This window comes from Molossus molossus, unplaced genomic scaffold (genome assembly GCF_014108415.1).
Source record: "Molossus molossus isolate mMolMol1 unplaced genomic scaffold, mMolMol1.p scaffold_m16_p_11, whole genome shotgun sequence".
NCBI classification, from domain to species: Eukaryota; Metazoa; Chordata; class Mammalia; order Chiroptera; family Molossidae; genus Molossus; species Molossus molossus.
In genome coordinates, this window is record NW_023425346.1 from 50,772,383 (window position 1) to 50,796,780 (window position 24,398).

General features: G+C 38.2%; 1 protein-coding gene across 1 annotated transcript in view; it reads left to right on the forward strand.

The window, feature by feature from the left end:
* Positions 1–24,398, forward strand: part of RAPH1 (Ras association (RalGDS/AF-6) and pleckstrin homology domains 1) — a 112,368-nt gene that overhangs the window by 45,245 nt on the left and 42,725 nt on the right. Inside the window, 2 exon segments of the mRNA XM_036254189.1 lie at positions 3–108; positions 877–1,382. Coding sequence (XP_036110082.1) covers positions 3–108; positions 877–1,382 — 612 coding nt within the window.

Sequence of the window (24,398 nt, forward strand, 5' to 3'; positions counted from 1 at the left end):
AGAGTTTGGATTCTGACAAGCCCATGGAACCAGTAAAAAGATCCCCTCTTCGCCAGGAAACAAACATGGCCAATTTTTCTTATCGCTTCTCCATATACAACTTGAATGGTAAGATGTAATTGGAAATAAAATGTAAAACAATATACTAAGTTATATGATGTAGACGCAATGCAGCTACAGTTCCAAATAGCACAACATAAAAATGATATGCATAACTTGACTGAGTTCATATATTTCTTGGTTTGTGTATTTTATTACTAATTCAGATGATCACAGAAAAAAACTAAACTGGAACATAACTAAAATATTTTTCTAATTGAGTTATTAATAATTGACAAAGTACATACTCAGGTGGAACCCCACAACAAATAATAAAGTCCAGTGTAGTTAGTTGTTAGTGATTTTAAAATCGGCCCTTTTCGCCTTTATTTAATGCTCTCTACCTAGCCAGCTTTATAGTATTTGAAATTGATATTTCAGTCTGTAATATTTTAGGCTTTACATTTCTCTTTATGCCGTCAACACTTTAGGCAACATCTCTACCAGGGCACTGATCACGTTAACAACTGATGTCCTCTGGTAAAAAGTTGCATTGTGGATGTTAAAACTAGGTTCGGTGTATGATTTTTGCATTTTTAATTATTCTGTTCTCTGATTGCTATAAATCTTAAAAGATGGACTGTTTGCTTCAAAAAATTTCTCTTGGAGTATAAAACAAACAAAAAACTTTTAGAAATACCCTATTTTAGAGGCTTTAAGCCCAGTACAATGATTTATTGTTTGCTTCTTCCCTGGCATTTGTTAACTGGTTTATAATAGAATGTATACATTCTGATTGAGTCGTTCTGGAAACATCATGTATGTTGTTCATTGCAGAAGCTCTGAATCAGGGAGAAACTGTGGATCTGGATGCCCTGATGGCCGATCTTTGCTCGATAGAGCGGGAGCTCAGCAGTATCGGTGCTGGAAATAGTAAGCGTCAAATCACAGAACCAAAAGCCACTCAGAAATTACCTCCTAGCCGACATACATCAAAACATGGCACCTTGAAAGGATTGTCTTCTTCATCTAATAGGATAACTAAACCATCAAATGCCAACTACTCCCTGGACGATATTACTGCACAGTTAGAACAGGCCTCCTTGAGCATGGATGAGGCTGCTCAGCAATCTGTACTAGAAGATACGAAGCCGTTAGTAACTAATCAGCACAGAAGAACAGCGTCAGCAGGCACAGTGAGTGATGCTGAGGTACGCTCTATTAGTAATTCCTCTCGCTCCAGCATCACTTCTGCAGCTTCCAGCATGGACTCTTTGGATATTGATAAAGTAACACGCCCTCAAGAACTGGATTTGACACATCAGGGACAACCAGTTACTGAGGTAGGTAGATGGAATTTTTTTCCTGGTATTTTAGTATTAAAATAGGAAACAATGTTTTTTAAATAACTTTTTTTTTTTTTTCTACATTTAAAATTTATCGCCCGGCTGGTGTGGCTCAGTGGTTGAGCTTTTGACCTATGCACCAAGAGGTCTCTGGTTCAATCAATTGAACCAGTCACAGCATATGCCCGGTTGCAGGCTAGATCCCTGGTAGTGGGCGTGCAGGAGGAAGCCGATCTATGTCGATGCTTTACTCTATCATTGCTATTTCTCTCTCTCTCCCTCTCCCTTCCTAAAAAGTCAATTAAAAACAACAACATTAAAATTTATCAAGGATACCTCTGAGCCAAGTTTTTATTTTATTTTATTTTTTTAGAGAGAAAGGAAGGGAGAGAGAGATAGAAACATTGACATGAGAGAGAAGCATCGATTGGCTACCTCCTGCATGCCTCTTATTGGGGATCAAGCCTGCAACCCGGACATGTGCCCTGACCGGGAATTGAACCAGGACCTCTCAGTGCATGGACCAACGCTCAATCCACTGAGCCACACTGGTGGGCTGAGCTAAGTTTTTGTTTTTGTTTTTGTTTTTTTTATCCTCACCTGAGGACATTTTTTGTTCAGATAGAGTGGGAGGGAGAGAGAGGAAGAGAGGGAGAAAGAGAAACATTGATGTGAAAGGGACACATTGAGTGGCTGCCACCTGCACAACCCAACCAGAGCTGGGGTCAAACTGCAACCAAGGTACGTGCCCTTGGCAGGAACCAAACCTGGGTCTCTCTGGACCATGGGTCGATGCTGAGCTAAGTTTTAAAATTACTACGAAAGTAGTATATTACCAGCTATGCCAGTGTGACAGAGATGTGATTAAGAAGATATTTAGTTTCTTCATTTTTATCCTTCTATTTAAAGTCTTTGAATTAATGTTGTTTCACATTAATAAAAAATTTTAAATGTGGTTTATTTTGATATTTTGCAAAGTTAGTACGGCTAGTAAGCTGATAATAATTGATTAATATACTTATTATAAAATAACAACTTAAGAAATTTCTTAAGACTCATATCCTAGTTTTTAGGCTTTACTTCATCTTATTATCAAAGAGTTGCTATGGTATAGTGGAAAGAGCCACTAAGCTTGAATCAAAAAACTTGGTTCCAAGTGTTTCCTTTGACACTCACCACCCATAGGACCTAAATGAGTTTATTCAACATCTGTGAACATCAATTTCTCATAAGTAAGAGGGAGCTAATGGTATATGGTCTATCTTCCTCATATAGTTGTTCAGAAAGTCAAAAGGATATAATATACATGATAAAAAAAATTTTTTTCTTTATTGATTTTAGAGAGAGAGAGAGATAGAAACATCAATGAGAGAGAACATGGATTGGCTGCCTCTTAGATGCCTCCCACTGGGATTTGGCCCACAACCTGGGCATGTGTCCTGACTGGGAATCGAACTGGCAACCTCTTGTTACCTGGGTCTTGATGCTCAGCCACTGAGCTACACTGGCCTGGCCATAAACAGATTTTTAAAGATGAAGTTTTTCTAGATGTGATGAAATGAGGGTAAGAAATGGATTTGTGATCAGATAAGTTTAGAAAAATCTGACTTTAGCCTGGCCAGTGTGGCTCAGTGGTTGAACATTGACCCATGCACCAAGAGGTCAACAGTTTGATTCTCAGTCAGGGCACATGCCCAGGTTGTGGGCCAGATTCCCATTGAGGGGCATGCAGGAGGCAGCCAGTCGATATTCTTTCTCATCAATGTTTCTCTCCCTCCCTCTCCCTTTTCTCTCTCTAAAAATCAATTAAGAAAAAATAAATAAATCTGACTTTAGTGAAGGTGAATTCTTTATTGAGTTTTTTTCATCAAGAAGAAGGCAATTTTGTTATAGGGTACCAAAAATAAAATGAGCCTTCCATTCACTTTGTATTTACATTGCCCTCTAATATGAGGTAAAATAATCTATTCATGAATAACTAAAAGATGTATCTTGTAAAACATTGTTTAAAGAATTGCACAGAAATTTAAAATTTATACCTATTGACACTGTTGATCCCCCTCCCCTAATTGATTTAATTTATTAGACTACTTTTCATCACTCAGTAATTTCTGGTACCTGCCCATTTACCTAGTTTGTTCTAGGTAGTATGGAACACAAAGGAAGCATGAATCGTGGTGCTTTGGAGATAAATTTGAGTTTTATTGGTTCTAATGAAAGCAAATTATATCACTCTAAAGAATAGACTCTTATTTAAAATGAAACTTATCAAAGTGGTATATATTCTATAGAGAACTTTAAAACTGATTTCTACCTTATATCTGGGGATTACAGTTAGCACCAGATACTTAGTGTGCATCATTTGTGTCTTTTAGATTTACCTGTTGAGATAAGAGCAATATTTTATTAGGGATGTGCTTTCTTGGTATTTCTATGTTTTGTATGTTGATATTTCTTTCCAATCAGATTATTTTTGATTGGAAATGCATGGGAACTAGGTTAATCATTAAGAATGTGTGTGTGTGTGTGTGTGTGTGTGTGTGTGTGTGAGAGAGAGTGTGTGTGTGTTTCATCTGTAACATACCTTTGTTATAAAAGTTCAAACAATAAAAGAGCAAGTGAAGTGAAAAATCTTCTCCCAGCAAACACTTCAAGTGGTATCCAGTGATATCCATGGGCAAGGATATCAATGTTCAGTGGTTATTATATTTACATAAGGCTTTAAAATAAGGTTTGGTGAGTAAACCAGGAATAAAGCAAGGAAAAGAGTTAAGGTCTTCTCTATTCAGCCTGTTCTTTTGCCTTGCCCAAATGGGTAGAAAAGTGGTTTATTTGGAACTTGATTCAGTATACTTTTTTCTGCATCTACTTTGTTCTGATTCAAATCAAGAAAACTGAGGGAGGTTTACTAGGTCCCAAACCTATATATCAATTATCCCACATGCATCTATAATTTTTATTTATTTATTTATTTTAATCCTCACCTGAGGATATTTTTACATTTATCTTCAGACAGAGTGGGGGCGGGAGGGAGGGAGAGAGAGACAGAGAGAGAGAAACATCGATGTGATAGAGACATATCGACTGGTTGCCACCTGCACAACCCCAACTGGGGCCAGGGACTGACCCGCAACCGAGGTACATGCCCTTGGCTAGAATCAAACCCGGGACCTCTTGGTCCGCAGGCCAACGCTCTAACCACTGAGCCAAACTGGCCAGGGCGCATATATAATTTTTAAAACCAGTTTTGCATGCATGGAACTTCAGGAGTCAAATAGTTCTATAAGATGTTACAAAAAGCGCTGCTATCTACCTACACACAAACACCCCATATTCTGCTTTCAGAGGTAAGCACTTTTTTCCCTTTTAGCTGATTCTTAGGGTATTTACCCCCATATCATTAAATCTATACCTATATCACTATTTTTCTTGATTTTTTTTTTTCAGTTACATTTATTATCTACTGACTTACTACTCTGGAAGATAAAGAGCTAATGCTCTTTAGACAACTACCCCCACTTCACACCCTTTTGTTACTGCATTCTCCCGATATATTTTGGTTGAGTTACTGCTGTTCAATGTTTATATTATGTCTGTATACTTGCAATTTACAGCTAAACTCTGTATACTTTTATTTATTTAAACTTATCTTTATTGTTGAATGTATTACAGATGTTCCTCATTCTTTCCCCATTGACCCCCTCCTCCCCACTCCTACCCCCCTCCTGCCTTTTCCCACACACACTGTTGTCTGTGTCCATTGGTTATGCATATAAGTTCTTTGGTTTATTTCTTCCCACCCCCAAACCCCCTTTCCCTTTGAGGTTTGTCAGTCTAGCAACCCATTTCTACTTCTTAATCCCTTCACCTTTTTCACCCATTCCCCCAACCCCCTCCATCTAGCAGCTAACAAAATGTTCTCTGTATCTATGAGAATGTTTCTGTTCTACTTGTTCATTTTGTTTGTAGATTCAATTGTTGATAGATATGTATGCATTGTCATTTTGTTAGTTCATGTTTTTTATCTTTTTCTTCAAGAAGACCCTTCAACATTTCATATAATAATGGTTTGCAAGAAGACCCTTCAACATTTCATATAATAATGGTTTGGTGGTGATGAACTTCTTTCGCTTTTCCTTGTCTGGGAAACTATACGGACAGCTTTGCAGGATAGAGTAATCTTGGTTGTAGGTTCTTGCTTTTCATCACTCTGAATATTTCTTGCCACTCCCTTCTGGCCTGCAAAGTTTCTTTTGAGAAATCAGCTGACAGTCTAATGGGAACTCCCTTGTAGGTAACTAACTGCTTTTCTCTTGCTGCTTTTAAGATTCTCTCTGTCTTGAACCTTTTGCATTTTGACGATGATGTGTCTTGGTGTGGGCCTCTTGGGGTTCATCTTGTTTGGGACTCTCTGTGCTTCCTGGACTTGTATGTCTGTTTCCTTCACCAGGTTAGGGGAGTTTTCTGCCATTGTTGTTTCAAATAGATTTTCGATTTTTGTTCTCTCTCTTCTCCTTCTGGCACCTCCAAGATGCGAATGTTGGCGCACTGGAAGTTGTCCCAGAGGCTCCTTACACTGTCCTAATTTTTTTGGATTCTTTTTTCTTTTTGCTGTTCTGATTGAGTGTTTTTTACTTCCTTATATTCCAAATCGATAGTTTGCTTCTTGGCTTTACCTACTCCACTATTGAATCTGTGTAAATTATTCTTTATTTCAGTTAGTGCCTCCTTCATTTCTGACTGTGCATTCTTCATTTCTGACTGTTCTTTTTTATGCTCTTGAGGCCCTCACTAAGTTCACTGAGGTTCTCACTGAGTTCATTGAGCATCCTTATAAGCAGTGGTTTGAACTCAGCATCTGTTAGGTTGCTTATTTCCATTTCACTTAGTTCTTTTCCTGGGGTTTTGTTCTGTTCTTTCATTTGGGACCTGTGTCTTTGTCTCCTCATTTTGGCTGCCTCCCTGTGTTTGTTTCTGTATATTACCTAACGAGAGGTATGGGGCTAGCTGAGACCAGATGCTGCTTGTTTGAAAGAATTTAGGAAAACCTGAAGCAGGATCCAAGACAGGCCAATCCTATAGTTAACCAACTGGCAACAGCTTGGGTGGGCCTGAAAGTTGGGTGTGGCAGGGCCTCAGGGAATCACCAGGGCGGAGAAAACAGTGTGAACCAGGTTGCTGGAGTCCCAGATATGGCTGCTGTCTGCTGCCCCAGGGAAGGGTTCATCAAAGGAACAAAGGCCTCTGACAGCACCTCTGTCCGGGAGAAAGCCCCCTCTCCAGCCCTGCTCCAGTGCCAAACAGCTCAGTTCTTCCCCATATGTCTCTGGCGTCCCTGAAGCTGCCTTCCCTCCAAGCTTAGAGGGAGCAAGTCCAAGTAAGTCCATGCTCGGGCCCTTTAAGAGGAGCTGCCTGGGGCTCCAGCCGCCTCAGCCTTCCTGAGCCTCAGTTCCCTCTGGTTTTTCCAGCCAGAAGTGATGGGGACTTCTCTTCCTGGCACTGGAACCCTGAGCGGGGCACCTGGTGTGGGATGGGGACCCCTCAGTCCTCAGGGAGGACCTTCTCAGCTGAGGTATCCTTCTTATTTTTATAAGCCAGAAGTGGGTGTTAGACTAGCCCATCGTGCCTCCGCCCCTCCACCAGTCTGGATGAGGCTTCTTCAATTTTGTAGTTGTAGGAGTTCCATTCAACTTGATTTCACGCGGCTTTGAATGATGGTGGTTCTGTAGTTCAGTTGTAACTTTGATGTGTTTGTGGGAGGACGCAATACCACGTTTACCTACCCCGCCATGATGACTGGAAGTATAAACTCTGTATACTTTTATACAATTCCTTTCTGGGTCATTACATTTTGCTTCCTGTAATTAAAATCTTTTAGATTTAAAAATATATCTCTTTTTTGTATTAAGTTTATCACTAGTTCAACTCCAAACTTTCTCCCAATTGATTAAAGCTCTTATTTCAAACAAAATTAGTGTTCTATTAATTTTATCTTAAATTTTTTTTTCTGTCTTTTGGAGTCTACTGTAGAATCGTTTTCTTAAATCTTTTCTCTCAAATGTGTAAGCTTCTCCAAAGTAGATTCTTCCAGTCCTCTGCCTGGAGGGCATATGCCTGGCTACCAGTGATTTAGCAGCCCATTTGGAAAAGAACGCTTAAGATATGGGATGGTCTTCGGTATTCAGTGTGTGATCTTTCATTTAATCCTTCCAGGTCAGAGTTTCTCCACCATCATTTTATTGACATTTAGAACTGAATAATTGTTTGTTGTGAGGAGTTATCCTGTGCACAATACGATGTTTAGCAGCATCTTTGTCATCTACCCACTAGGTGCCAGTAGTACACACACACAACCTTTGGTTGTGACATCTAGAAATGTTTGCAGACATTACATGTTTCCTGTAAGGCAAACTTGCCTCTATTTGAGAATCACTGCTTTAAGTTCAGAGTTAATAGCAGGTCTGAGCCCTTTTTATTCATGGGTTTTCCTTTCCCTGAAATTCATTTACTAGGAACTTAATAAATATAGAATATTTTCATTTGTTTGTTGTAAATTGACCCCTGATTGGTGAGTGCATATGGATCAGGAAGACGGTGAGTGAACTTCAGAAGGTGATGAAAAGACAGACTTTGACTTCTTGGTGTGCAGTGTGTGACTCTTGTAAGTTAGCATGCACGCATCTCTCGAGGGGCCTTGGAACCTACACTCATTCGTTTTTATCATGTTCTGCTGGTTCCTGTGGAGCAGGAAGTTTTCCTAGCCAGGTGATTTCTGTACTTATACCACATGATCTCTTTCTCTTCACAATGGTTGTTCCCCAAAAGACCCCTGGTGGGCTGTATAGATATCTTCTGAAGATAGTGTGTCTCATGTTAATGTGCTGTCGTTTTTCTATAGAACTAAGTGAACATGGTGCCAAGCTATATTCTATAGGCTCCTGGCAGTGACTATCAATCTGTACCTGAGACTTCTGCTGGTTGGTGAATAAAGGAGGGAATAACTGCATTCTTATATGCTTTCAACCAGTCCTCCTGCATTTAGTCCCACCTTCACTTCTGCTTATTCTGGAGACTTTTGAGGTTACATAGTTTAAATTGGGGTGTTCCTCTGCTTTTCTCCAGGGCTGTCTTAGCGTTCAGCTTTCCTTAGGACTACTGAGTTGGTTACCACTCTATCATATGCTTCCTAGCTTCCAAGATTTTGTCATGTCTTCTTATGAGTTTATCTTGAAAACAAACAAGCAAATAAACCATGCAACAAAACCCTTCATTTTAGTCATTTTTAGTGGGAGTTGGGAAGGGAGTGGTGCTACCTCATTGTCTACTCACTGTCTCCTCCTACTCACGTCTATAGTTTCTAGCCCTACCCAAGATGCAGTTCTCAGATTACTTTTCTATCTATAGCCACTCCTTTTGTGATCTTATACACTGACAAATCCCAAATCTTCATACCCTTTTTTATTATTTAAGACAGCCCCCACCCCCATTTTCATCTCTCTAAAACAATGGTTATCCACTGGGAGCTATTTTGTCCCCCAAGGGACTTCAGCAGTGTCTGGAGACATTTTTGTTTGTCAGTGGTAGTAAGGGTGCTACTGTCATATAGTGAGTAGAGGCCAAGGATGCTGCTAAAATCCTACAATGTACATAATAGATCCCCACAACAAAGAATTATCTGACCCAAAATAGTGACAAAGTTGAAAAACCATGTTCTAAAATCAGGTGGCATCTATCACTCACTGTCAGCAAAGTGGCAATTATTCTATGTTATGTTATGTGAAGCCGTCTGTTGACAGTTTCTGATAAAAATCAAGCACATACCAACATTAAATCATCTTAGATTCAATGAAATACTACAAGATCTTTAGCCAGCGTGTCCCCTGAATTCCAGGCTTATACATCTTCTCTCTAATCAATATTTATCTCTATTTGGGTGTCTAATAGGTGGCTTGAATTCAACTAGTCTGTAACTGAAGCTCTGACCTGTTCTCTCAAACTTACTCCTTCCATGGTCTTCTCCATCTTAGTTAATGGCTGTTTCGTTCTTCCAGTTCATCAAGCAGAATCTTTTGTATCTTGATCTACTTCGGTTTTTGTTTCTACCTGCCTTTCAATCCAGCAGCAATTTCTGTTGCCTTTACCTTCAAGATATGTCCAGAATTTGGTGATTTCTAATCACCTCTGTTGCCACCAAGCCAACATCATTTTTATAGAGATTTTTGTAAAAGTCTCCCAACTGTTTTCCTGTGTTCACCTTCCCCTTAACAGTCTGTCATCTGCACGGCAACCAGAGTAGTCCTATTAAAAGGTAAATGTGGTTCAGTGGTTGGAGCAACACACACACACACACACACACACACCCACACACACACACCCCGCCAAGGGTCACTGGTTCAGTTTCTGTTCAAGGGCATGTAGCTAGGTTGCAAACTCAATCCCAGGCCTGGGTTGGGGTGTGTACAGGAGGCAACCAGTCAGTGTGTGTGTCTCTCATATCAATGTTGCTCTCTCTCCATCTTCCCCTCCCTCTCTCCTTCCCTTCCACACACTCTTAAAAAAAAGGAAAAAATATCCTCCAGTAAGGATTTTTTTTTTTATCCTTACTCGAGGACATTTTTTCCATTTTTTCTTCAGATAGAGTGGGAGGAGGAGAGAGAGAGAGAAACATCGATGTGAAAGGGACACATCGAGTGGTTGCCACCCGCACGACCCAACCAGGGCTGGGGACAAACTGCAACCTAGGTACGTGCCCTTAGCGGCAACCGAACCCTGGTTTCTCTGGACCTCAGGCCGACACTCTGACCGCTGAGCCAAACCGGCCAAGGCATCCTCCACTGAGGATTAACAACAACAAAAAAAGGCAAACTGCTGTCTTATTGAGAAGTATTATTTTAATCAGTTAATGTGAATTTAAAAATGACAAAATCAGCTACAATATTTTTTTTTTCACATTGGTTAAGGTTTAAAGAGCCCTTTAGTAGTATTTATTTCAAGTACAATGAGTTCTAATTTCAAAAAATTAACAAATGAACATTACCGATGGGTTTTATAAGAATACTGACTGAAATTATTCTGTAATTCCTTTTTATGTTTATCATGAAAGATATTTTTATACTAAAACATTCCAGAAATAATCATTTTTAACAATCAGCTTCATTTTATTTTTAAGATAGTGATAAAAATTAGAAGGCAAATGTTTAGTTTTGAAATTCAATAACAAATTTCTCAGTTATTTGACCTACTTAATCTCTTCTTTGGAATAATGCCCCTACCAAAGGAATAGTGTGAAGCTTAAATGAGATAACATATGTAAAGTGCTTAGAAGCACAGTATTTCAACAAGAGACAAGAAAGAGAAACAATACATACTCTTTCTGATGTGAACTTGTACTGTCTGTCCCTGCTGGCTTTCAGAGACCAAGACAGCAGAACGATAGGCCACAGTGTTATTTTATTTTTAGATGGGCAGTTTAACTACCCATGGCCCCAAGATGAGGGGAAAAAAATCTCAAATTGATTTTCCCATCTGTTATTTGTGTCACTAAACTTCAGCTGAAAGTAACTGTCTGTCCTGGGTTTCCTTAAAACGGGTATAATTACTGCCTCTAAAGAACCTAGCTGTGAAAGACAGGTGTCACTTTCAGTGTTTTCACGTTACTTCACTTGTGGCACTCCATCTACCATCTTGAAAGAAAATAATTGCTAGTAATTTTACAGTGCAGACTTTTAGACAAGATGGATTAAATACATACATATTTGTTCATTCAAATATCTAAGTGTTTCTTATGAGCCAAACCATGTTCTAGGTGCTAATAATACATCAGGAATAAAAAAAAATTTTTTTAATCCCTTTCTTCATGTAGCTTATATTTAATAGAGGAGACAGAAGAACAGAATTTAAAAAGTAAAATATATAGTATGTTAAATGCTGATAAAGAGAAATATAAAGGAGAAAAGAAAGATAAAAAGTAATCACAAGGCAGAAGAAGAGTTTGATTTTCAAAACAGTGATCAAAGAAAGTGATATTTGAGCAAATCCTTGAAGGGGTCTACCATGGGGAAGGGTGTTCAAGTAACAGACAAGTGAAAGGCTCTGAAGATGGGCTCTGACTTCTGGTAAAGAACAACTAGAAGGCACTATAGGTGGCAGAGTAAGAAAGGGAGAGAAGAAGGAAAATAGGGGCAGAAGTAACAGGGAAGCAGATCCCATAGGGCACTGTACCCCACTGAAGGAATTTTGTTTTATAGTGACAAACACAAAGCAAGGAGGAGGGGCAAGATCTCCAATTTATCTTTTTTTTAAAATTCTCACCCAAGGGGCCCTGGCCAGTTTGGCTCAGCGTTTGGAACATCGGCCTGTGGACCAGAGAGTCCTGGTTCGGTTCCCGCTAAGGGCACGTACCAAAAAAAAAAGAATTAAACTTTGCCCTGGCCGGTTTGGCTCAGCGGTTAGAGCCTTGGCCTGCGGTCTGGAGAGACCCGGGTTCGGTTCCCGCTAAGGGCACGTACCTCGGTTGCAGTTTGTCCCTGGCCCTGGTTGGGTCATGTGGGTGGCAGCCACTCGATGTGTCCCTTTCACATGGATGTTTCTCTCTCTGTCTCTTCCTCTCTCACCCTCCCACTCTATCTGAACAAAAACAAAAGACAAAAAAATGTCCTCAGGTAAGGATTAAAATTCTCACCCAAGGGCATTTTTTCTTTGATTTTTTTTTTTTTTTTTTAAAGAGACAGTGGGAAAGAGGGAGGGAGAGGGAAAGGAAAAGAGAGAGAAAAATGAGAAATATCAATGTGAGAGAGACACATCTTAGTTGCCTCCAGCATAGCCCCAACCTTATATATGCCTTTGACCCTGAATCAAACCCAGATACTTTGGTGCATGGACCAGTGCTCTGACCACTGGACCACACCAGCCAAGGCACAGCTTTGCTCATTTATTTATTTATTTATTATTATTATTTTTTTTATCCTCACCCAAGGACATTTTTCCATTTTTTGTTCAGATAGAGCGGGAGGGAGAGAGAGGAAAAGAGAGAGAGAGAGAGAAACATCGATGTGAAGGGACACATCGAGTGGCAGCCACCCGCACGACCAACCAGGGCCGGGGACAAACTGCAACCGAAGTACGTGCCCTTAGCGGGAACCGAACCCGGGTCTCTCTGGACCGCAGGCTGACGCTCCAACCGCTGTGCCAAACCGGCCAGGGCCACAGCTTTGCTCATTTAAATGACAATTGCATGTTATAAATTTTATATAAAATAGGGTTTACTGGGGAAAGGTTAATGCTAAAATATACCTTTATGTTTATTTTCTGGTGGGATTTAAACTTTAATGATTCCTTTGAATTTGAAATTTTGTACATGAAAATGTATTTTTTTTTTTTTTTTATCCTCACCCGAGGATATTTTTCCATTTTTTGTACAGATAGAGCGGGAGGGAGAGAGAGGAAGGGAGAGAGAGAGAAACATCGACGTGAAGGGACACATCGAGTGGCTGCCACCCGCACGACCAACCAGGGCTGGGGACAAACTGCAACCGAAGTACATGCCCTTTGCGGGAACCGAACCCGGGTCTCTCCGGACCGCAGGCCGACGCTCTAACCGCTGAGCCAAACTGGCCAGGGCTGAAAATGTATTTTTAAAATGAAAATCTTTTAAAAGCTATTACTGTAGTATATGGCAGGTTCAAAAGCTTTTTGCCTAGTATTAAGAATATTTGGTGATTGTATTATAATATTAAATAGGAAAATATTTCTTTTTTTTTTTTTTTTTTTTAATTTTTTTTTTAATCCTCATCCAAGGATATTTTTTCGTTTTCAGATAGAGTGGGAGGGGGAGAGAGAGAGAGAGAGAGAGAAACATCAATGTGAAAGGGACACATTGAGTGGTTGCCACCCACATGACCCAACCAGGGCCGGGGACAAACTGCAACCAAGGTACATGCCCTTAGCGGGAACCGAACCCGGGTCTGTGTGGACCACAGGCCAATGCTCTAACCGCTGAGCCAAACCGGCCAGGGCGGAAAATATTTCTTAATATCTGAGCTACTCAAACTTTTGAATGTTATTATTTTCCTCAAATGTATAGGCATTATTATTAAATGAAATCTTTCATGAATATGCTGTTATGCTGTGTTGCGTATTACTACTTATATTGGAGCTTTAGTGCAATTCCTCCACTTCCTTTACTCTTCAGAACTATTTCAAGAATTAATGTGTGCAGAAATTTTAAGGTATTGGAAAGAAAACAGCAATTGTATTTATTTTTAAAATATTTTTAATTGATTTTATTTTAAGAGAGAGAGGAAGGGAGAGAGAAACATCAATGTGAGAGAGTAACATTGGCTGCTTCCTGCATGCCCCATGTACTGGGAATCAAGCCCGCAACCTAGGCATGTGCCCTGACAGGGAATCGGACCAGGACCTCTCAGTCCATGAGACGATGCTCAGTCCACTGAGCCACACCGGCCAGGCGCAATTGTATTTATTGTAGCATCAAGGAGGAAAGCATTAATGTCCATTGAATTATTCTTCGCAAACAACCTTTTGGTCTGGAGTATTAATTGGGTAGGAGGGAAGCACAGGGCTTTCTGAAACATGGACACCTACATAAAATATTGAGGTTGTCAACTGATTTCTCAATTGTTGCAGCTACATATGTCTTAAAATTCTAATGGTTATGTTGCTACATCTCACAGAAACTTATTCACATATACCAACTTGGTATTTAATTCACGATCTCACTGGCCTAGCCTCGTGAGGTTAATAGAAACAAATAGGTATCAAGTGAAAGAAGAGGTCTATAGATTTGGCAAAAGCTAGGGCAAATGTCTAGTTCTCACTCACAAACACTTTCAAACACATTAATTATCCCGATCTACTCTGGCATAAATGCCCTCATTCTTTTTGTGCTGTATTAGAAATCTGTGCAATATTTCTTCTCTGAAGAGGTAAAAGGGCATCTTTGTTTTTAGGTCTGTTTCATTTTTCTTTTTTGTTTTATGTTGTTTTGTGGAGGGCTATTAAAATACTTCTTTTTAAACAAGAATAGAAATATATCCATTTGTTTTTAAAATTAATAGGGACTATAAAATATAAAAGAAATAGTTTCAAAAGCAAATATTTACTGGCTATGTAATGGCCAGTAAAATGAAGAGGAATAAAGAGAAGGGGATGGAAATAATAGCAGCCACTGTCTTGAGTGCTTATTCTATGGTGAGAGCATTGTGCTGTACATGAGTGAACACATTGAATCTTCCCGGTGCCTTGTGGAAGAGGTACCATAGCATCTGTTTTACAATGGAAGGAACTAAGGCAGAGAGTACTAAATAACTTTCCCAAGTATTTGAACCCAGACATTCTGGTTGTAGAGCTCATACATCAATACACCAGGCTGTTTCATCACAGAACCGAAGGAGAATCAAGACAAAGCTAGACTGGTCTGATCCCTAGAGACGGGACTTGCATGGGCTAGAGTAAAAAGGCAAAAAGACTTATGTAGTAACATCCCCATCTTCTGGTGGTGCTTAGTATATTCCTGAATATAGTTAAAATTTAACAAGTCTAAGCTATCTCTAATCTAAATGAATTGAGGATTAAATAAAATTTAGATTGAGGGCTGAATTCTGATTCTAATAGAACTCTACTTCTAGCAATCTTCGGAGATAAATGCTATTACTGCTCCCATTTTACATATGAGGATACAGGTTAAATAATAAGCTCAGAGTCACATTGCCAGTAAATAGCTGACCTGGGGCTTGAACTCAAGCACTCTGGCCCCAGGGTCTGCATTCTTAACCATCAAGCCATGCTTTTTTTTTTTTTTTTTTTTTTTTTTAATATTTGTGAAAAGCACATACACATGTCAATAATTGAGGGATGTAAATATGCTTAATTGAAACATTGATGTGTGTTCACAAACCTTCACTTCTTTCTTCTAGTTGTAATGTAAGGTGTTAGCTATTAAAAGGAAGTGTTTTGTTTTGTAACCGCAGCTTTAATACAAGGCCATTTTTTGATTTATGGTTTGCCTCCTATGTTCAGATCAGTGCTTGTATTTACAATCCCCCTCTCCACCCTGCCCAAGACTCTGGCTCATAAATGGTATTTCATTTTAACATATTACAGATTCAGTTAAAAAAGGAGTGATCCACAACTTATTTTGCAGAGATTTGTGGAGTTTTTAAGAGATTGATGGAGAATTTAATAGTTTTATAACAAATGGAAGTTATGGGACTGAGAGACTGTTTAGAGCAAAATTTATGTGGAGAATTGATCTTCAAATTTCATTTTTATTATGTGTTTTGAGCACATCTTTTAGATTTAAAGTAGTGATGAAGAGTAGGTAAAAATTAGTTTGGGACAGGTAATTATTTTTGTAGGAAATATTTTGTGGAAATGAATCTTAATTAACATAGTTTGTATCATTTAATCCCTTTTCATCTTGGTTAATGTAACAACATTTAATCTTGGTTTGCATATGTTCTATTTTCCTTTTTTTTTTTTTTGTCACTTTGCATACATATATTCACTTTGGTGAGGATGTGTTGAATTACAATAACTAGAATTTTCTATGATTCATAGGCAGTCATCTCTTTTTTAACACTTTAAATTTAGATTTTAAAAAATTAACCAATAAGCATTTGGAAATGTGATGTGAGCTGTGTGAGAGTCTAGAGAGAATAGATTTTTTAAAAATATTTTATTTTGAAGTAATGTCAAACTTACAAAAACATGAAAGAATAGTATAAAGAACTCAGGAAACTCATTGCTCAGATTCACTAATTTATAATTTTGCCACATTTACTTTGTTTTTTTATAACACATACTTTTTTTTCCCTGAACTATTTGAGAGTTAATTGCACTTATGCCCCTTTAGCCCTTAATATGTCAGTTTTTGTTTGCTAAGAATGAGGATATTGGCAATACAGATTTGATAGACCTCCTGTTGATGTAGTGATTGACACAGTGCTATAGAATATGTTTAATGAGAAAATGCGGGGGGAGGAAAGCAAAAAGAGTTTTGATCTGGCCAAGCATGTGGCATGAAGACCAAAAAGAAATAGTTATTCATACATTCCACAAATAGTTGAGTGCCTAGGCTCTCCACTGGGCTGTAAGAGATAAAATTGAACGTAATACACAATGTCTTTATGAGGTTATAATTTAGTGTATGAGGAGATGGGTGTCAATACAGACAACCAAACAAGCTATTTCATTCAGTGTGGTGAGTACTATGGTAGGAAAGACAGAAACCTTCTCAAAGGTCATTGATGACTTTGAGAATGAATTACAGCATGCATTACAACTCAAAGGATAAAAACTTTGGGAAAGAAAGCTATATGCTAGATTGTAGGGAATTGAGGGGTAAGTGGAGGAGGTACACTAGAGCTGGATTCAGAAAATTTGGCAGTGAAAAGGAGAAAATAATAGTTTAACAAGAGGAGAGTACCCAGAAGACTTGATTATTTTTCTGTCCTTCCTGCCACCAATAAGCTAGACTAGTTGAGTATCAGAGACTGAGATATTAGAGGGGGAATGAGTGGGATCTAGGACATGCTCAGCTTTGTAGAGGGGAAAGAATATTTATTCATATAGAACTGGAGGGAAGGATGAGAATATGGGTACAGTTATAGGATGCATTTTAGTGATGAAGATCCTCACAATAGATGAGTGTGATTTGCTTAGTAATGGAGGGAAGTGAGGTCATATGAAGTGATGAATTAGAAGCTTGATGAACTTAGAAACTACTTAGCACAAGCTTAGAGTAAGTGAGGAGGAAAGATAAGAGTGCTGCCAGGCCCTGGCCGGTTTGGCTCAGCAGTTGGAGCCTCGGCCTGAGGACCAGAGAGTCCCAGGTTCAATTCAGTCCCGGATTCAGTTCCCACTGGGCCCTAGTGGCTAAGGGCATGTACCAAAAAAAAAGAAAAGAGTGCTGCCAAACAGCAGTCAAGGTGCAGTTTAGGTTCAGAGCATGAATTGGTAATGGACACAATGTTTCTGCATAGTTCTCTCATAGAGCTCTATTGTCCAGAAGTAGAGTGAGTTATCCTTCAATTATCAAAAGTTAGGGTCATCTGATTCTTACCTTTTTTATTTTTGCATAATATAATGAAAGGTGCATGCAACTTTTCATTACCATTTTGTTTCAACTATTCATTTTAGTGATCTTTTCTCTTCCTGCATGATGAGAACCGCCCTTTTCCACCTCCTTTACCATCCTTTTCTTCTTCCTGCATTTTCACAGCATGCTATTTCTTTGAGATGTCCCAGCAAGCAGGCCAAGCGTCATATTGACTTCACAGAAGAGCAGGCTGAGCTGACACCTGTAAGTTCTGTAAAATGTCTGTGGGACTACTTAAATATCAATGAAGTGGAATGCATTCTTTAAAATTTTTTATGAAACTTTGTGATATACCTCAGTTTTTCAATTAAAACAAGCTTAAAATAGCCCTGGCCAGTTTGGCTCAGCGGTTAGAGCGTCGGCCTGCGGTCCGGAGAGACCCGGGTTCGGTTCCCGCTAAGGGCACGTACTTTGGTTGCAGTTTGTCCCCGGCCCTGGATGGTCATGCGGGTGGCAGCCACTCGATGTGTCCCTTCACGTCGATGTTTCTCTCTCTCTCTCCCTTCCTCTCTCTCCCTCCCGCTCTATCTGTACAAAAAATGGAAAAATATCCTCGGGTGAGGATAAAAAAAATAACAAGCTTAAAATAAATGAGCAAAAAGCAAATGAGCAACTCTATGACATGACATCATTGAATATTAATACTTGTGGTGATATTATATAGGTTGTAGCATATCTGAAAAAGAGAAGTTTGGTATTGGAACCTTAAGCCACACGCTTTCTTTTATTCTGAAGCTAAGTACTTTTTGTAAATTTCTTAAGACATTAACAAATTTAGCTGTTTTTCAGAATGGGGATTTCAAGTAGAATGATTTTCCTGAATTGTTACTTAACTGAAAACCTAATTTCTTTTTATCAAAAATGTATCCTTTGATCAGTTGATGCTTCAGAGCTGCACTGTTCCATACACTAGCTACCAGCAACATATGGCTATTAAGCACTTGAAATGTGGTTAATCCAAATTGAGATGTGCTGTAAAGATAAAATATACGCTGGATTTCAAAGACTTAGCATTAAACAGGAATGCAAAGTAGCTGTAATATTTTTGTATTGACTACTTATTGAAATTATTTTCAATTTAATAAAAGATACTGGTATTAGCTTAATTCACATTTTCCTTTTTTTTTAATGTGGTTACTAAAAAATTTTAATTACATTTGTAGCTTGTATTATATTTTCATTGGTCCCCACTGCTTCAGAACATTAAAACAAAAATCCCTGTCCCAACTGAATTAGATTCCCTCTGACCCTCTCTTCTCCCCTCCTGCTCTCCTCCCTTACTTCTTTTCTTCCTGTCCTTGAAAAATATGGTAGTAACCCGGTAAATTGATTTCAAACCCCACTAATGGGTTATATACCCTGCATAGGGAAGAACACTTCTCCAACCGCACCTCTAACCCCTCCCCTACAGTCCCAAGCATCAACCACACTTTCTGTAATACTTGCATTGTCACTGACTTGTTTCTTCTGCCCAAACAGCAGTACTCATTCTTTTCAGTCCCAGTACCCCCGTTTCATAACAAATAACTTATAATGCTATTTTTACTATCCCAAATGAAACTGGTAGATAATATAATTTACCAATTTTTTAAAAATAAATTTTTTGGTGTGCTGTAGAACTTTAATTTTTTTTCTTTATTGATTTTAGAGAGAGAGGAAGGGAGAGGTAGAAAGAGATAGAAACATTGATGAGAGAGAACATCGATTGGCTGCCTTTTGCATGCCCCCCACTGAGGATTAGGCCCACAACCTGGGCATGTGCCCTGACTGGAAATCGAACCGGCAACCTCTTTGTGCATGAGTTGATGCTCAACCACTGAGCCACACCGGCTGGACTCCGTACCAATTTTTAATGAATTTAATGTCCTAATACCTAATATGAAGGAGAAATAACAAAAAAGTTAATTTATAGTATAATGTGTCTGTTTTAGTTTTTAAATTTTTTTACAGGAAAAGAAGTTAGAAATATGGGTAGACCCAGAATTAAAACATGTTATGATAAACAATAGCAGGCATAACATACCTGTATATGGTAATATAAAATGGGAAATTACCTTAACTGAAGTATAACAGTGATGTGCTGAGGCAGTTTATAGACCACCAAAGAAAAGAAAATGGGGACGTACCAAATTCTTGCAAATGAGATGAGTCTTACTTATAATTATACAATAACAAAAACATTCCCTGACTTACAACATTGAGATGAGGTAGTGATAAAATGATTTTGTTATTTGATTTCTTACAATATAGATTTCTCATTGTGCTATAAATACTTTAAATAAGAGAGTAATATGAAATATTTTTAAATCTATTAATGAAGCTCAGTGAAATTCCTGCATTTCTGGCTTTTCATTAATATACTAGTAATTCATTATTAATGCTGTTAAGAGGAATTTCAAATCTCTCCTGTCATTTACTTCCATGTGAAAAAGGGCAATCTGATATTGCCAGTTTAGGTATAGGCAACTCTTACTTTGAGCTAGATTTCCATTGCTGAAATTATTTTCTAACATAAATAACTCTTGATAAATTCTAAAGAAAAAAATGTGCTAGCTTCCCCCAATTTACTTTACATGGTAAATAGCATTCCTGGAAGATTCATTGAATATTAAAATTATACATAAATACTTTGTGTTTACAGGTAAAATGGAATTCGATTCTAAGCTTAGATTGTTATAAAAAGGATTAGCTATCTGTATGATTTTCATGTAAGGACATTACAAATTCATGTGTGATGTGGAACTTTTGCTGTTATTTGTGACATTCTTCTCTGCTTACTGAACATCTAGCATTTCTGACTTCCTTCTTAATAAATACCAGTAATATCCCCCTCCTGTTCATTGTGGCAGCACAAAATATCCCCAGTGTTTTTCCAGAATGCCTTCTTGAGGGCAGCACCCCCCCCCCCCCCATTGAGAACCCTTGATATCTCTACATCCTGCCCTACTACCCCCAGCTGCCTCTTACACACCCTCCAGAATTCTAATAAGCTTTTTCAGAAATACTTTACTGACCTCCTAATTTTGGGTTAGGTGGTCCACCTCTGCTTTTCCCATACCACTTAACACACTGTATTGTAGTTGTCAGTTCTCTCCCTATAGGACTAAAGTTTGTGAGAGCAAGAAATGCCTTTCTTGATCACTTTTACATCTCCAGTGCCTGGCATGGTTGCATGCTCAAAGTTGAAGCCTATAAACAGTTGAATAAATGAAAGAAAGGGGAAAATGCAAGAGAGTAAGAAAATGGGCTAATAAAACCAGTGAAATGGATGAATTATGATAAGAATAAGCCACTGACTTTCTGTTGTTAGTGGTGAATAAAGGAAAACATAAACATTTATTTATTATTTTTGTTCTGTTTTGTTATTAATTTTTGTTACAGATGTTTCTCTTTTCCCCCCATTGACACCCTCCTCCTCATCCCCTCCCACCCCATCCCCAGCTTTGATGTCTGTGTCCATCGGTTATGCATACATGCATATAAGTTCTGTGGTTTATCCTTTCCCTCCCTCCCTTCTGAGGATTGTCAGTCTGTACCTGCATCTGTGACTCTGGGTCTATTTTGTTCATCAGTTTGTTTAGTTCATTATATTCCAGAAATAAGTGAGATCATGTAATACTTGTCTTTCTCTGCTTGGCTTGTTTCGCTTAGTATAATACTTTCCAGGTCCCTCCATGTCGTTTCAAAGGATAAGACATCTTTCTTAGAGCTGCATAGTACTCCATTGTGTATATGTACCACCGCTTTGTTATCCACTCATCTACTGATGGATACTTGGGCTGTTTACACATCTTAGCTATTGTAAATAGTGCTGCTATGAAGAGGCCCCATTTAAATGTACCAAGACAGAAGGCTGATTTAATGGTGTGCCCAAACCAATGTCTTAAGTTTTCTCAGTCCTCTAATTGCACACCACTTTTCTTGTCCCTGTTGCATCTTTCACTGGTAATCTGTTCTCTTGCCATCCCACTCCCCCTTTCTGAGGAATTTTAGAGCAATGTAGGACTGGCCCCAGTAGGGGAAGGTAGATAAGTGAAGCATTAATTGAAGGGAGGAATTTGCTGCTTGTGATTTCTAGATTTTTTAGGGTTTTTTTTTCCTGCTACATATACTTGTAGCTTAGGGAAAGGGAACATGGAGACCTGGCCTCTCTCCCTACTAGTAATTAAGCAGTAAATAGCTATAGATGACTGTCTCAAACACAAAGTAATTTATGATCATGTTCTCCTATTGCTTATGGTCTCATATTGTAGATGTGGCATATAATGAACTATCCCCTTTTATTTTAAATTATTTAAACCTTGTAAAAGTTTTAAATGGATTGCTTCTACTTTAGAACCTTCAAATAGTTAGATATTATTCTTACTGATCAGAGTATAGATTTTTTTTTTAGTGATTTGAAGTCTTGAAGTAATTTGAATTTAAGGACTGATTGAGTAAATCTTGTGGGTTTTTTTTAGTTTAAACTTGAATTTAAGGTCTGGAATTATATTTACCAAATAATAGTTTATTTTGATAGCTGAAGCAGATTTACTTCTAAAATTTGAAATACAGTTATCTAAATATTGATGTTCTGTTCATTTTGGGAATCATTTTCTAAGAAAGTAACTTTAATGACTAAGATAAATAGAAGAAGGTTTTCAATAGGTTATCTTCTGTACGTTTTACATAATTGCATAAGAATACATTTTGTTTTGTTTTATTTTTTAATCCTCACCCGAGGACATTTTGCATTTATCTTCAAAGATAAAGTGGGAGGGAGATAGGGGGGAAGAGAGAGAGAAATATTGATGTGAGAGAGACACATCAACAGGCTGCTACCCACATGACCCCAACTGGGGCTGGGGACAAACTGCAACCAAGGTACACACCCCTGGCGGGAATCGAACCCGGGACACTCTCATCTGCAGGCCGATGCTCTCACCGCTATGCCAAACCTGCCAGGGCAAGAATACGTTTTTTATTCACATTACATGTGAATAGCAAAAAATGAATGGGAGTAAGACCAATAAAAGTTACATTTCCTCTTTTTAAAAAAAAAAAAAAAACTTTTTATTTATTGAGTTTTAGAGGGAGGGAGAGAGAAAAACATCAATGAGAGAGAACATCAATTGGCCGCCTCCTGCATGCCCCCCACTGGGATTGGGCCCACAACTTGGGCATGTACCCTGATCGGGAATCCAACCAGCAATCTCTTGGTGCGTGGGTCGACACTCAACCAGTGAACTACACTGGCCAGCCACATTTGCTCTTTTAAAATGTCTTTTCCAGTTTTTTTCCTTGGTCTTAACCAATTGTTAACCTCAAATTAAATTGACTATTTAGAAATTTCTGCTTACCTAGTGTCTTTATGGATGAGCCAACTAATCTTTATTTTTGGGAGAATTATACCATATAGGTAAATGATGACCTAGGGATAATTATCTCTGTTCTTTTTGTCTGACCTGGTTAGTGCTAATTTTGATAAATATATCCAGTATTTTTTAAGCTTAGGTTTTTTTCTTTGTTGTTGTTTTGTTTTTGTTTTGTTTTTAGGAGTGAGTGAACGGGACAGGTGTGCTTGTAAGGTTCATCTTAAATTAAAACAAAGCTAAGCCAGTTAGCTTTGTTTTAACTCAAGATGATGAACCTCACATGATCTCACTTATATGTAGAATCTAATGAACAAAATAGGTCCAGAGGCATGGATGCATGGAATAGAATGATAGATCTCAGAGGGGAGAAGGAAGGGGAAGGGGAAGGAAGGACATTAACCAAAGAACATATATGCATAACTTATGGATACAGACAATAGTGTGTTTGTGTGTGTGTGGAATAGGAGACATCTGTAATACTATCAACAATAAATAAAAAATAAAATAAAAGGCTTAAAAAACAAACAGGAAATGAAATACCATACAGCAAACCTAACTCAAGTGTAGATATGAATAAATATTAAGTTAATATAATTTTTCTGTAACTATTTCTAATCTTGAAGTAGTATGTTTTGTTATCTGTGGGACAGAACTTTATGAGAGTAGATGCTATTCTAGTGTTTGTTTACATAAATTAAAAGAATCTGTTTCTCAACAATAACTTGATATAGAATTAGGTTTATAAACTATAACATAGAATATTTTCTGTAACTCCACTTAGGTGTGCTATGCATTGTTTTAAATGGTAATTAGTAACTACATAGCATTAAAACTAATTCAGAATTATTTAAGGACAGGCAAGTCTGAGTTACATATATATCAAAATAGCTGTGATTTATACTACCTGAGTTTAAATACAGTTGCATAAACTTACCTTGCAATGTGTTACTAAAAAGTTATAAAGGGAGGAAAAAGGTAGTTAGGGACTATGTTATTCACAATAATTTTATTTATTTATTTATTTTTATTCTCATCTGAGGACATTTTTGCATTTATCTTCAGATAGAGCAGGAGGGAGAGAGGGAGGAAGAGAGAGAGAGAAATATCCATGTGAGAGAGAGACATTGAGTGGTTGCCATCCACACGACCCCAACCAGGGCTGGGGACAAACTGCAACAGAGGTATGTGCCCTTAGCAGGAACCAAACCTGGGACTCTCTGGGCGGCGGGTTGATGCTCTACCCGCTGAGCCAAACCGGCCAGGGCATAGTTTTAATGAAAATATTTTAATTGCTTGAATTAAGTTAACCAACTTAATATAACCAACTTAAGGTAACAACACTTCTTAATATTTTATGTATATCATTCATTTGCTATGCAAGTCCTTTACTGTGCAACACAGTCCTATTAGTATTTTAATATAATGAATTAATAAAATTTTATTGAAAATAATGTGATACTGTATTCATTAGGCAAAATATTTTTGGACGTTTTTCTTCTTGGTGTGACTATCATGGAATTGTCAGAAATTCTTGGAGAAGTT